General features: G+C 48.1%; 1 protein-coding gene across 2 annotated transcripts in view; it reads right to left on the reverse strand.

The window, feature by feature from the left end:
- PPP6R1 (protein phosphatase 6 regulatory subunit 1) overlaps window positions 1-12,080 on the reverse strand; it is a 105,670-nt gene that overhangs the window by 12,703 nt on the left and 80,887 nt on the right. For both annotated transcript variants that reach the window (XM_073571088.1, XM_073571087.1), the window contains 2 exons: window positions 5,689-5,810; window positions 5,182-5,344 (listed from right to left, as the gene is read on the reverse strand). In XM_073571088.1, coding sequence (XP_073427189.1) covers window positions 5,182-5,344; window positions 5,689-5,810 — 285 coding nt within the window. The remainder of the gene's footprint in view (window positions 1-5,181; window positions 5,345-5,688; window positions 5,811-12,080) is intronic.

A 12,080-nucleotide genomic window follows, 5' to 3' on the forward strand; every position in this document is an offset into this window, starting at 1 on the left:
AGAAAAGAAAAACACGTTATATTATACTCACCGGGGTGGGCGGTCCGGTAGGCATTGCGGTCCGGTCCGACGCCTCCCTTCTTCATGCGATGACATCCTCTTCTCCCGTCCTGCAGTGCGCAGGTGTCGGGAGAGGTCTGGCACCTGCGCACTGCAGAATTCTGCTCTGCCCTCAACAGGGCAGAGCAGTGCGCTTGCGCCGCAGCCATTACAGGACGGGAGAAGAGGACGTCATTGCATGAAGAAGGGAGGCGTCGGACCGGACCGCAACGCCCACCGCCCACCCCGGTGAGTATAATATAACGTGTTTTTCTTATCTTTCAGGTTACATCGGAGGCTTATCTACAGCATTACAGAATGCTGTAGATAAGCCCCCGATGTCTATGCCGGCAGCTGCAAGCCGAAAAAAAGGGTGACAGATTCCCTTTAAAGGAAACAGGGTGTAAATGCTCACCCTGCCTTCCCATATTTATGCGGCTGAGCAAGCAGTGTAGTGTCACCCACATCGCAACTCTCAGGCCCGCAGGCAGGACCCTATCCCCTGTCACCCTCACGGGTGCTCCAGGGTGATTTTCGGTGGCTGGTCCTTGCCAATTCCCCTCCTCACCCCTCTCCTCGGAGAGGGCTGAGAGGAAGACGGTGGTCACCAGCGGTGGCATCCCCCCTTCTCGTAAGGGGTTGACGCCGTCTTCTGCACTGTCCGGACACAGTGCGGGAAGGAGGATCTTCGTTCCCAGCGACCTTCTCCACCCGAGGGTCCTGTGGTAATCCTCACCTCGTCCCTAAAGTTGAGCCGGACATCTTTCAGGTAAGCAGATGCTCTTTACGGCAGACTCCCCTCTCGAGCCCCATAGAAATCAACGGTGTCTGCGCTTCACTTTAATCTCCCCGAGTCCCTCTAACTCCTCCGGTGCCCACGCTGTAACTTGAATTTCGCGCCTCTCCAGCTCACCCAGCTCCCGCACCCTGTGGTGCCAGAAAATCCCTCTTTCTTAAGGTCCCGCATACGCTTATGCATCACTCAGGTCACATTTCATCCTTGTAATCCTTCATAGTGGTGGCCATTTTCCCCTGCCTGTCCTCTCACTCAGTGGCCCACTTTTCTCCTCCCTTCTCCCTGGCCACAGACACCTCCCTTGTGCCTCAGCAGAAGTTATTGTCTGAGACACTGCTCTCCGGTAGAGTTTATGTGCCCTCGGTGTTGGACCCGCATGTAGCTGCGGAACACCCGAGGCAGGGGGACACCACTATCCTTGCAGAATCTGCTCATTGTCACTACCATTGGGTAGGATCTACCCTCTCCTTCATAGCTCATTGTCAGCAGTATTACCACAACCCTTCAGAGATTTTCCATTGACTATGCGGTTTATTACACCTGTACCCTTTGTTTAATAAAGTATACCTTCATCCAGGATCCAGGAACTCATTAATAGATACAGGAAGCGACTAGAGGCTGTTATTTTTGCAAAAGGAGGATCTACGAAATATTAATGTTACTTTTATGTTGAGGTGCCCATACTTTTGCACCGATCAAATCTTGTTAAAATGCAGATTGCACATTTTCTGTTAGTACAATAAACCTCATTTGAATCCATCAGTTATTAGATATATGAAACTGAAATAGCTGTTGCAAAAACCAAAATTGTTATAAAGAAAAAAGGTTAACATTAATAGGGGTGCCCAAACTTTTACATATGACTGTATATTATTTCTTTTACTTCTGTTGCCCTTCCCAACAGAGACCTATGCCCATGCCCCTCTAAGCCGGCTAGGATCCTGTACGCCGGGGCCCTCTGCAAATGAAAGTGATCTTCAGGTCCGCTTTCCCCGTCCTGCGCAGGCTTGCACATGTCTGCCCAACAGGAGCACTCTAACGCCTGGGATGAGAGCACACCCCTCCCTCCGTAGTGGGCTGTTGCCATGTCACAGTCGATCTCGGTTCTGACAAAGTGTATCACAGTCCCTGGTCCCGGATCGCCCTTCACATCTGTCTGTCGCTACCAGTGCTACGAACGCCTCTCACAGTGATTCGTATGCACCTACCTTGACATTACGCCAGGGATGAGAGCAACCCTTCCCTCCGTAGTGGGCTGTTGCTATGTCACAGTCGGTCTCGGTTCGGACAAAGTGTATCACAGCCCCTGGTCCCGGATCGCCCTTCACATCTGCGTGTCGCCAACAGTGCTACGAACGCCTCTCATGGTGATTCGTATGCACCTACCACGACCTTACGCCCGGGTGAGAGCAACTCCTCCCTCTGGAATGGGCTGTTGCCATGCCACAGGCGGTCTCTGACCTGACAGAGTGTATCACAGTCCCTGGTCCTGAATCGTCCTTCACATCTGTCTGCCGCCACCAGTGCTCCGAACGCCTCTCACGGTGATTCGTATGCACCTGACCACGACTTTACGCCCGGGATGAGAGAACATCCCTCCCTCCGGAATGAGCAGTTGCCATGTCACAGGCGGTCTCTGACCAGACAAAATGTATCGCGGTCCCCTGTCCTGGAACGCGTTACACATCTGTCTGCCGCCACCAGTGCTCTGAAGTCTCTCACAGTGATTCGTATGCACCTGACCACGACCGTCACAGGGACAGACTGGGCACAAACCACAGGAAGCAGGCTCTTTCCAGTTCCCCTTTAGGATGCCCTCCTCTATCCAGGGCCCTTAATCGGAGGCGGCCTTTGGGTCAGTTTCCCAGTCTGAGTCCAAGATGGACCAGGTCTCAAAGTCCCTCCCCGGTTCAACCCCTGGAGAAGTCCATCCACAAGTTAGATCTGATCAGAGCTATCAGAGTATATCTCTCAAGGACTGCTCCCTTTCACGTCATAAGGGACTCCCAGCCTCCAGGTCCACTATTGCCCGTTTCGTTCTATTCAGCAATATTGGAAGCATACCTCGTTCAGATCTAACAACTTCCTCCAAGGTTAAAGGCTCACTCCACCTCGGCAGTGGCAACTGCCTGTGGAGTTTGTCACCAGGCTTCGGCTTAACAGATTGTTAGCTGCGACCTGGTCTTCATTGTACACTTTTGCGGCGTTTTATAAGTTTCTACAAGCGGCGGTTATGCACCGGCCGACCTAGGCTTTTTCGTTGCATTGTTTTCGGTTTCCCACCCTTGGGGACTGCTTTGGGATGTCCCATGGTAACCTGCGTCCCCCAATGAAGCGATAAAGAAAGAAGGATTTTTGGTACTCACTGTAAAATCTCTTTCTTGGAGCCTTCATTGAGGGACACAGCACCCTCCCTAATTGTTTTTACCGCTTTTTGGGCCTACATGCCTTTTGTTGCTGAGTTGGTACATATGTCGAATTTTTGGTTGCTTCTCCTACTGCTTTAACACTAACTGAGGTACTTGGTTCCTGTCAGTGGGTGTATACTACTGGGGAGGAGCTACTTTCTTTTTCTCTTTGCCTAGTGTCAGCCTCCTAGCGACATACACCCATGGTAACCTGTGTCCCCCAATAAAGGCTCCAAGAAAGAGATCCTTCTTTTCAGAGTCTTTGTGCTTCGTGTGATATGGAGAGAGCCCTTATATTTTTGTTGACAGACGACAGACCCGAATGTGGGTCAGCTTTTTTTTGTGGGATGAGTTGAAGCGTTTATTATGACCTTCAATTAAGACAATCATTATAAAACCTATTTTTTTTTAACCAAAAAAATGTTTTTACAGCTTAATATAACTTATTTTTTTGGCCAACAGAGCTGTACGAGAGATTGTATTTTGCAGGATGACTTGAAGTGCTTACTGGTATCATTTTGCGGTTTATGTTTAGTAACTTGGATTGTTCCACACACGACAACACCAATGAGTACTTTAATTTTTACATAAAATTGGGGCAAAATTTTTCTTTTTTCATGTCTTAAGCAATTTTTTTATTTATTTAGTCCCACTATGAAACGTGAATATTTTACACTTTGATCGATGGTCGGTCTGATAGACGGCAGTATTTCTTTAATGCAGTACATCAGACCTGTCAGTGTTACAGTGACACTTTGCATTTTAGACTTTGCACATGGCAGGGCTTAGGCCTCTTTCACTTCAGTCTTTTGACGTCAGTTGAAATCCGCCGTTTTTAGAAAAAAATGGATCCGCCTTTTTTTTTGGCGGAATCCGTTTTTTTCCCATAGACCTACATTAGTGATGGATGGTCATCCGCTGCATCCGTTTTTTGACGAATCCGTTATGATTTTGGCATTCTCTCTCTCTTTCCAGAGTTCTGTTCCTTTAAATTTCATACACTGGCAGCTGCAGCGGATCCATCCAAAAAACGGATCCGGTGCATCCGTTTTTATCTGCAACGGATCCGTTTTTTCACACTTTGACGGTTTGGGACTGATGTCAAAAGACTGAAGTGTGAAAGAGGCCTAAAAAGACAACTGTGGTTGGCTCTAATTTACCATGGCAACTATCGGAACCCCTTATGAAAGCGGGGTGAGGATGTGGTTTTAGAGGGAGACCCCTCCACCAGGAATTAGAGGAGTCAGTGTATTGTCAGATTGTAGTATACAGCTGATACCTGCTGTAGTTTTGCCCGTCAGGTGCCGCTAAACATATTTCTCAGCTCTGTAAAGACAAAATAAGGCCCTCAATGACTGCCGTAAAAAGCTATACTGGTGGTCATGAAGGGGTTAAGCATCCTCTTATGGTTTAGCATTCAGATTTACAATATTTTTATTTTTTACTTTATCCTCAATTCTGAAATTTTGTTTTTATAAGGTCTTTGCAATGTACTGGTAAGAATCTTTCAATGATGCAGTGTGGAATATCATTGTTCGAATATTGTAATATCTGAATCCTTTAGCGCAAACCAATAACCTATTTCTGTTCCACATGGATATATATTCTACATGTCTAACTAAAGAAATTTATAGGTCTATGATAAAATGTTATCTGAGCATGCTCGGGTGCTAACCGAGTGACTTCAGCGTGCTCAAATACTACGTTCGAGTCCCCGCGGCTGCGTGCCTCACGGCTGTTCGACAACCCCAACACATACAGGGATTGCCTAACAAACACCTTTTCCGAGTATGCTCACTCATCACTACAGGTTATCTACAGCAAAGCCGACACCACCTACCCATCAACAACCTCAGTCAGACGCTTCCAGGACATAACCTCCTGACTCGACAGAACTTTGCTGCTTAGCAAAAATAAATAGAGAAAATACATAATAACCTTGCTTCTTTACTGAGATCTGCAAAGACAGCCCAGGCCGCTTCACTACTGTTATTCGGTACGTTCTCTGCCCACGCCGATGACCCAGTATCTACTGATGTAACCGATGGGGACACTGAGGCTTCTGTAGAAGTGGAATCAAATGTTGCAGTCCAAGCAGGTGCTAAAAAGGTGGAAAACAAAGTATTATCTACCGAAAACTATTATTTGTATAGCAATTCTACCAATATGAGAGGGAATATTAAGGGGCAGTCCCATTTATGATCGATGGGGGGGATCCAACCTCCGGGCTGTAGCGCCAGATCCATGTTGGTAAAGCTGCAGCAAAATCCATTTTCTAGAATTGGGCCATACTACATTTCCCAGGAGCATTGGGAAAATTGTGAAATGATGCAGCACTCACGGAGACACCTTCAGTCTAGAGGATACAGGCATCACTTTTAAAGACAGGACTCCCAGTTTACCAAATACCTTCCCCCACCCCTCCCCCTGTGGACAGGCACCCACCTTCTGATATTTGTGGTGCTGGATCTGTGGTTGAATGATTAGTACTACTAGCGCCACCACCTGAATCTTCCTCCTCTTCATCAGAATCTCGACTATCTTCACTATCTGTGCTTCCACAGCTCCTAAAAGACAAAAAATGAAAAGCACTTTCACTATTGGCTGTAGCAAAACATAGAAATCAAAGCAAAAAGCAGGAGAGAGGAGGCAACTTTTGTCACTTTTCCTCCATCGGAGATTAAAACTAAAATTAAATGAGCCTACGCAGAAAATCCTCTGTGGATTCTTCCTACAGAAATCCACTGTGAAATCTGCAGGAAACTTGGCCCAAGTCTGCAATCATACACAGGTGGGTCCAGTGCACGAACTGTACATTTAGGGCAACAAATGGGATCATACATATATTTCTCCATATCAACATAGGACAACATGTCAATTTGGGTGATCGAGAAGCGAAAGACGCATCTGTGTTTGATGAACACAATGAAAATGCCACTTTGACTGGAGTTTTTACTGACAACATCAGACATCTTGAGAAACTTATGATGAATGAAACAAGAACCTGGTGGAAATTTACTACATTGTGCAAATATATCAGCAAAGATATGATTCCAAAGGGATTAAGGATCAAAAGAATGATCACTACAATTTATAATCCAACTTTTATGGATGAATGCATCAAGGTTCTCAGCAATTTTTCCATCAATCTCAGTAACTTATTGTCAGATATGAAGAGCTGAAACATTCTGGCCTCCGGAATAAATCAGATTCTGTTAAAATAAAACCCTGGAGGATTCACATTCTAAATCGGAGTTTGAGACTTTCACCAGTCGCCTCCAAAAATCTATTACCAAACTACAGAAATACTGTATATCATTACTGTGGAAATACTCCAAAAATGTCATTTATGAAATCAAGCGTGTTTCTTGTTGTGATGGTGTGATATGCTATGTGGATGTAATTTTTTGTATATTCCTATTTTTTCTATTTCAGTCATCTTCACAGTGTTTTTCTTATTACACTAGATTATGGCCCGATACTATCGCATCGGGAGGATGCGATAGCATCACCCCTCTTGCCATGTTAACCCTCAAAACACACACTCCTCTCACCTTTCACCATCTCCACTCACTCTTTCACTCCACATACGACCCCTTCTCTCACTCCGTCTCTCATACTCACGCCGTCATCGCCTCTGCTCCACGATCCCAGACATCTTCTTCCGCCGGCGCCATCCTGGATCCAGACGTTGTCCACGCTGGCGACATGTTCTTGCGGCGACGCCATCTTGAGTATCGTGAAATCCCGCGATAGTCAAGATGGCGTCGCCGGAAGAACATGTCGCCGGCGCAGACGATGTCGGGATCCAAAATGGCGTCGGCGAAATCTCGCGAGTTTTCGCCGACGCCATTTTGGATCCCGACGTAGTCCTCGCCGGCGACATGTTCTTGCGGCGACACCATCTTGACTATCGCGGGATTTTGCCGATCCAAAATGGCGTCGCCGCAAGAACATGTCGCCGGCATGGAGGACGTCTGGATCCAGGATGGCGCCGGCGGAAGAAGATGTTGGGGATCGGGGATCAGCGGCGATGACAGCGTGAGTATGAGAGACGGAGTGAGAGAAAGGGTCGTATGTGGCGTGAAAGAGTGAGTGGAGATGGTGAAAGGTGAGAGGAGTGTGTGTGTTGAGGGTTAACATGGAAAGAGGTGTGCGGTGACGTCACCGGTTACAACTGGACGGAAGTTGTTACAACCGGAAGTTGCTTAGGGCATTTATTATTATAGATTGTAAGTCTACAGTCTCACTGTATCTGTCTCTTGATGACCCCCCTGTAGTGCATTAATCCCTAAGGCCCTTTGTTCTCCTCTGGGGGGCCTGGAAACTGCCCCAACTTGTTTGACTTAAACTGGACAAGGAAGGGGGTGGAGAGAGAACAGGAGCTGGGCAAGTCAGTTTCTTGAGTGGACAGGATCGTGTAAAGACTGCATTTCAGAGAGAAGGACCCATTTTATCTTCTGGTGCTAGAGTTTTGGAATCTCGTTCCCCTGGACATTTTATCCTGATACTGGACTGCATTCTTATTCTGGACTATCTTATCCTTTGTGTGCTGGACTGAATATGGACCTTTTCGTATTTTTGCCTGAATAAAGGTCTTGGAATTGTTCACTCTTCGCTTGCTCTGTTGATTGTGTGATACCAGAGAAGGACCCCGTGACACTTATCCATTATTATATGTAGGTTGCCCAAGTCGTGAGTTAAAAGTATGTATACAGTGGGGAAAATAAGCATTTCATACACGGCCAATTAAAGAATGGAGAGGTCTGTAATTTTTATCGTGGGTACACTTTAAATATGAGAGACAGAATCTTATAAAAAAAAAAAAAATCCAGAAAATCACATTAATTACATTAATCATAATTAATTTGCATTTTATTTCATGAAGTATTTTATCACCGACCAACCAGCGAAAATTCTGTCTCTCACAGGCCTGTTAGTTATTCTTTAAGAAGCCTCCTACTCTGCACTCATTACCTGTATTAATTGCACCTGTTTGCACTTGTTACCTGTATAAAAGACACCTGTCCACACACTCAATCACACTCCAACCTCTCCACCATGGCCAAGACCAAAGAGCACTCTAAGGACACCAGGGACAAAATTGTAGACCTTCACAAGGCTGGGACAGGCTACAGGACAAAAGGCAAGCAGCTTGGTGAGAAGGCAACAACTATTGGCTCAATTATTAGAAAATGGAAGAAACACAAGATGACTGTCAATGTTCCTCAGTATGGGGCTCCATGCAAGGTCTCGCCTCGTGGGGTAAGGATGATTCTGAGAAAGGTGAGGAAGCGTCCCAGAACTACAAGGAAGGACCTGGTCAATAACCTGAAGGGAGCTAGGACCACAGTCTCAAACATTACTGTTAGTAACACACTACGCCATCATGGATTAAAAATCCTGCAGGGCACACAAGGTCCCCCTGCTCATGCCAGCACATGACAGGCCTATTTGAAGTTTACCAATGACCATCTGGATGATCCACAGACGGCATTGGGAGAAGGTCATGTTATCAGATGAGACCAAAATAAAACTTTTTGGTATTAACTTCACGCGTCGTGTTTGGGGGAAGAAGACGGATGAGTACATCCCCAAGAACACTGTTCCAACTGTGAAACATGGTGGGAGGAACATCATACTTTGGGGTTGCTTTTCTGCAAAGGGGACAAGATGAATGCACAGTATTGAAGGGAGGATGGAGTCATGTATTGTGAAATTTTGGTCAACAACCTCCTTCCCTCAGCAAGAGCATTGCAGATGGGTCGTGGCTGGGTCTTCCAGCATGACAATGACCTCAAACACACAGCCAAGGAAACTGAGGAGTGGCTCCATAAGAAACATTTCAAGGTCATGTAGTGGCCTAGCCAGTCTACAGAGCAGAACCCAACAGAAAATCTTTGGAGGGAGCGGAAGCACAATGTTACCCAGCGACAGCCCTGAAACCTGAGATGTGGAGAAGATCTGAATGGAGGAGTGGGCCAAAATCCCTGCTTCAAATTGGTCAAGAACTACAGGAAAAGTCTGACCTCTGTAATTGCAAACAAATGTTTATGTACCAAATATTAAATGGAATCTGTCACCTACCATTTGGCGGGCGATGAAAACGAGGTCGGTCCGGTCCGATGGGCGGTGTTCCCGATGTGTGCCGCCTCCCCATCCTTGCCCGCCGTCCGCATGTTACTGCTGAATTGGAGTAGGTGTACGCCATTTTTTGCGCGTGCGCTAAGCATTCATAGCTAGTGCACGTGCAGTATGCTTTGCCCAACTGCGGGCAAAGCCGAAAAGCTGGACTGCGCATGCGCCGGTTAACTAAGCCCCGGAACAGAGCAAAATACTTCCGGGGCTTAGTTAACCGGTGAATGCGCAGTCCGGCTTTTCGGCTTTGCCCGCAGTTGGGCAAAGAATACTGCGCGTGCACTAGCTATGAATGCTTAGCGCACACGCAAAAAATGGCGTACACCTACTCCAATTCAACAATAACCTGCGGACGGCGGGCAAGGATGGGGAGGCGGCACACATCGGGAACACCGCCCGTCGGACCGGTCCGACCTCGTTTTCATCGCCCGCCAAAGGGTAGGTGACAGATTCCCTTTAAGTTCTGTACTTTAATTGTCTCAAATACTTACTTCATGCAAGAAAATGTTAATTAATTAGGCAAAAATCATACGTGATTTTCTTGTTTTTTTTTGTAAGATTTTTGTCTCTCACAGTTGAAGAGTACCTACGATAAAAATTACAGACCTGTCCATTCTTTGTAGGTGGGAAAACTTGCAAAATCGGCAGTGTATCAAATACTTACAGTATTTTTTGGACTATAAGACGCACCGAACCATAAGATGCATCTAGGTTTTAGAGGAGGAAATAAGAAAAACAAATTGAAGCAAAAAATGTGGTCAACATCCCCTATCCTGGTATATAAGGCCCCCTCATCCCTACCCTGTTATGCACGGCCCCCTCATCCCCATCCTGGTATGCAGAGCCCCCTCATCCCCCATCCTGTCATGCACGGCCCCCTCATCCCCCATGCTGTCATGCACGGCCCCTCATCCCCCATGCTGTCATGCACGGCCCCCTCATCCCCCATGCTGTCATGCACGGCCCCCTCATCCCCCATGCTGTCATGCACGGCCCCCTCATCCCCCATGCTGTCATGCACGGCCCCCTCATCCCCCATGCTGTCATGCACGGCCCCCTCATCCCCCATGCTGTCATGCACGGCCCCCTCATCCCCCATGCTGTCATGCACGGCCCCCTCATCCCCCATGCTGTCATGCACGGCCCCCTCATCCCCCATGCTGTCATGCACGGCCCCCTCATCCCCCATGCTGTCATGCACGGCCCCCTCATCCCCCATGCTGTCATGCACGGCCCCCTCATCCCCCATGCTGTCATGCACGGCCCCCTCATCCCCCATGCTGTCATGCACGGCCCCCTCATCCCCCATGCTGTCATGCACGGCCCCCTCATCCCCCATGCTGTCATGCACGGCCCCCTCATCCCCCATGCTGTCATGCACGGCCCCCTCATCCCCCATGCTGTCATGCACGGCCCCCTCATCCCCCATGCTGTCATGCACGGCCCCCTCATCCCCCATGCTGTCATGCACGGCCCCCTCATCCCCCATGCTGTCATGCACGGCCCCCTCATCCCCCATGCTGTCATGCACGGCCCTCTCATCCCCCATGCTGTCATGAACAGCCCCCTCATCCCCCATCCTGGCAGGCACAGCCCCCTCATCCTCCATCCTGGCAGGCACGGCCTCCCTCATCCCCCAACCTGGCAGGCACGGCCTCCCTCATCCCCCAACCTGGCAGGCACGGCCTCCCTCATCCCCCAACCTGGCAGGCACGGCCCCCTCATCCCCCATCCTGGCAGGCACGGCCCCCCATCCTGGCAGGCACGGCCCCCCATCCTGGCAGGCACGGCCCCCCATCCTGGCAGGCACGGCCCCCCATCCTGGCAGGCACGGCCCCCCATCCTGGCAGGCACGGCCCCCCTCATCCCTCATCCTGGCAGGCACGGCCCCCTCATCCCCATCCTGGTAGGCATGGCCCCCTCATCCCTATCCTGGTATGCACAAGCCTTCTCATTCCTATCTAGAAAAATATTCAGAATTGAGAGTCCTCAGTGGTTGATACCTTTTAATGGCTAACTGAAAAGATGGTAACACATTGCAAGCTTTCGAGACTACTCAGGTCTCTTCATCAGGCACTGACTAATACAAAATCTGAAGAATCACATTTATACACAACACAGCACAGAAAAAATGCAATAGATAAGACAAGTGACGGGAAGCAGAACTATCATTGTGGGAGAGGGAGAAACAAATATTGGACCAGTTCATAGATTAGGAGTCTGGATGTTTTATTGTCCTCTGATTGGGGTCTCCTAATGTGTTGTAATGCCCCCACAAGGTCTTAAGAGCAAATTCCAGAAGGAACCATCCTGGCCACCATGGATGTGGAATCTTTGTACTCTAATATCCCACACCAGGATGGATTAAATGCCTGCAAATTCTTCATGGAAAACACAGGGACTGATGCTGATGCTGTGGTGAAACTTATAAAATTTATCCTCACCCACAATTACTTTGAATTCAACAACAAGATCTATCTACAGGAGACTGGCACAGCTATGGGAAGTAAAATGGCTCCTCAATATGCAAATCTTTTCATGGCCAAGCTTGAAAGCGACTTTTTGTCCTCATGTCCCATCAGGCCTCTGGCCTACTACCGCTTCATTGATGATATTTTAATCATCTGGACAGAGTCTGAGCAACAGCTAAAGACGTTCCACGAACAGTTTAATCAATTTCATCCCACCATGAACTTAAC

This window comes from Dendrobates tinctorius, unplaced genomic scaffold (genome assembly GCF_039654945.1).
Source record: "Dendrobates tinctorius isolate UK_male_01 unplaced genomic scaffold, ASM3965494v1 ptg000028l, whole genome shotgun sequence".
Taxonomy (NCBI): domain Eukaryota; kingdom Metazoa; phylum Chordata; class Amphibia; order Anura; family Dendrobatidae; genus Dendrobates; species Dendrobates tinctorius.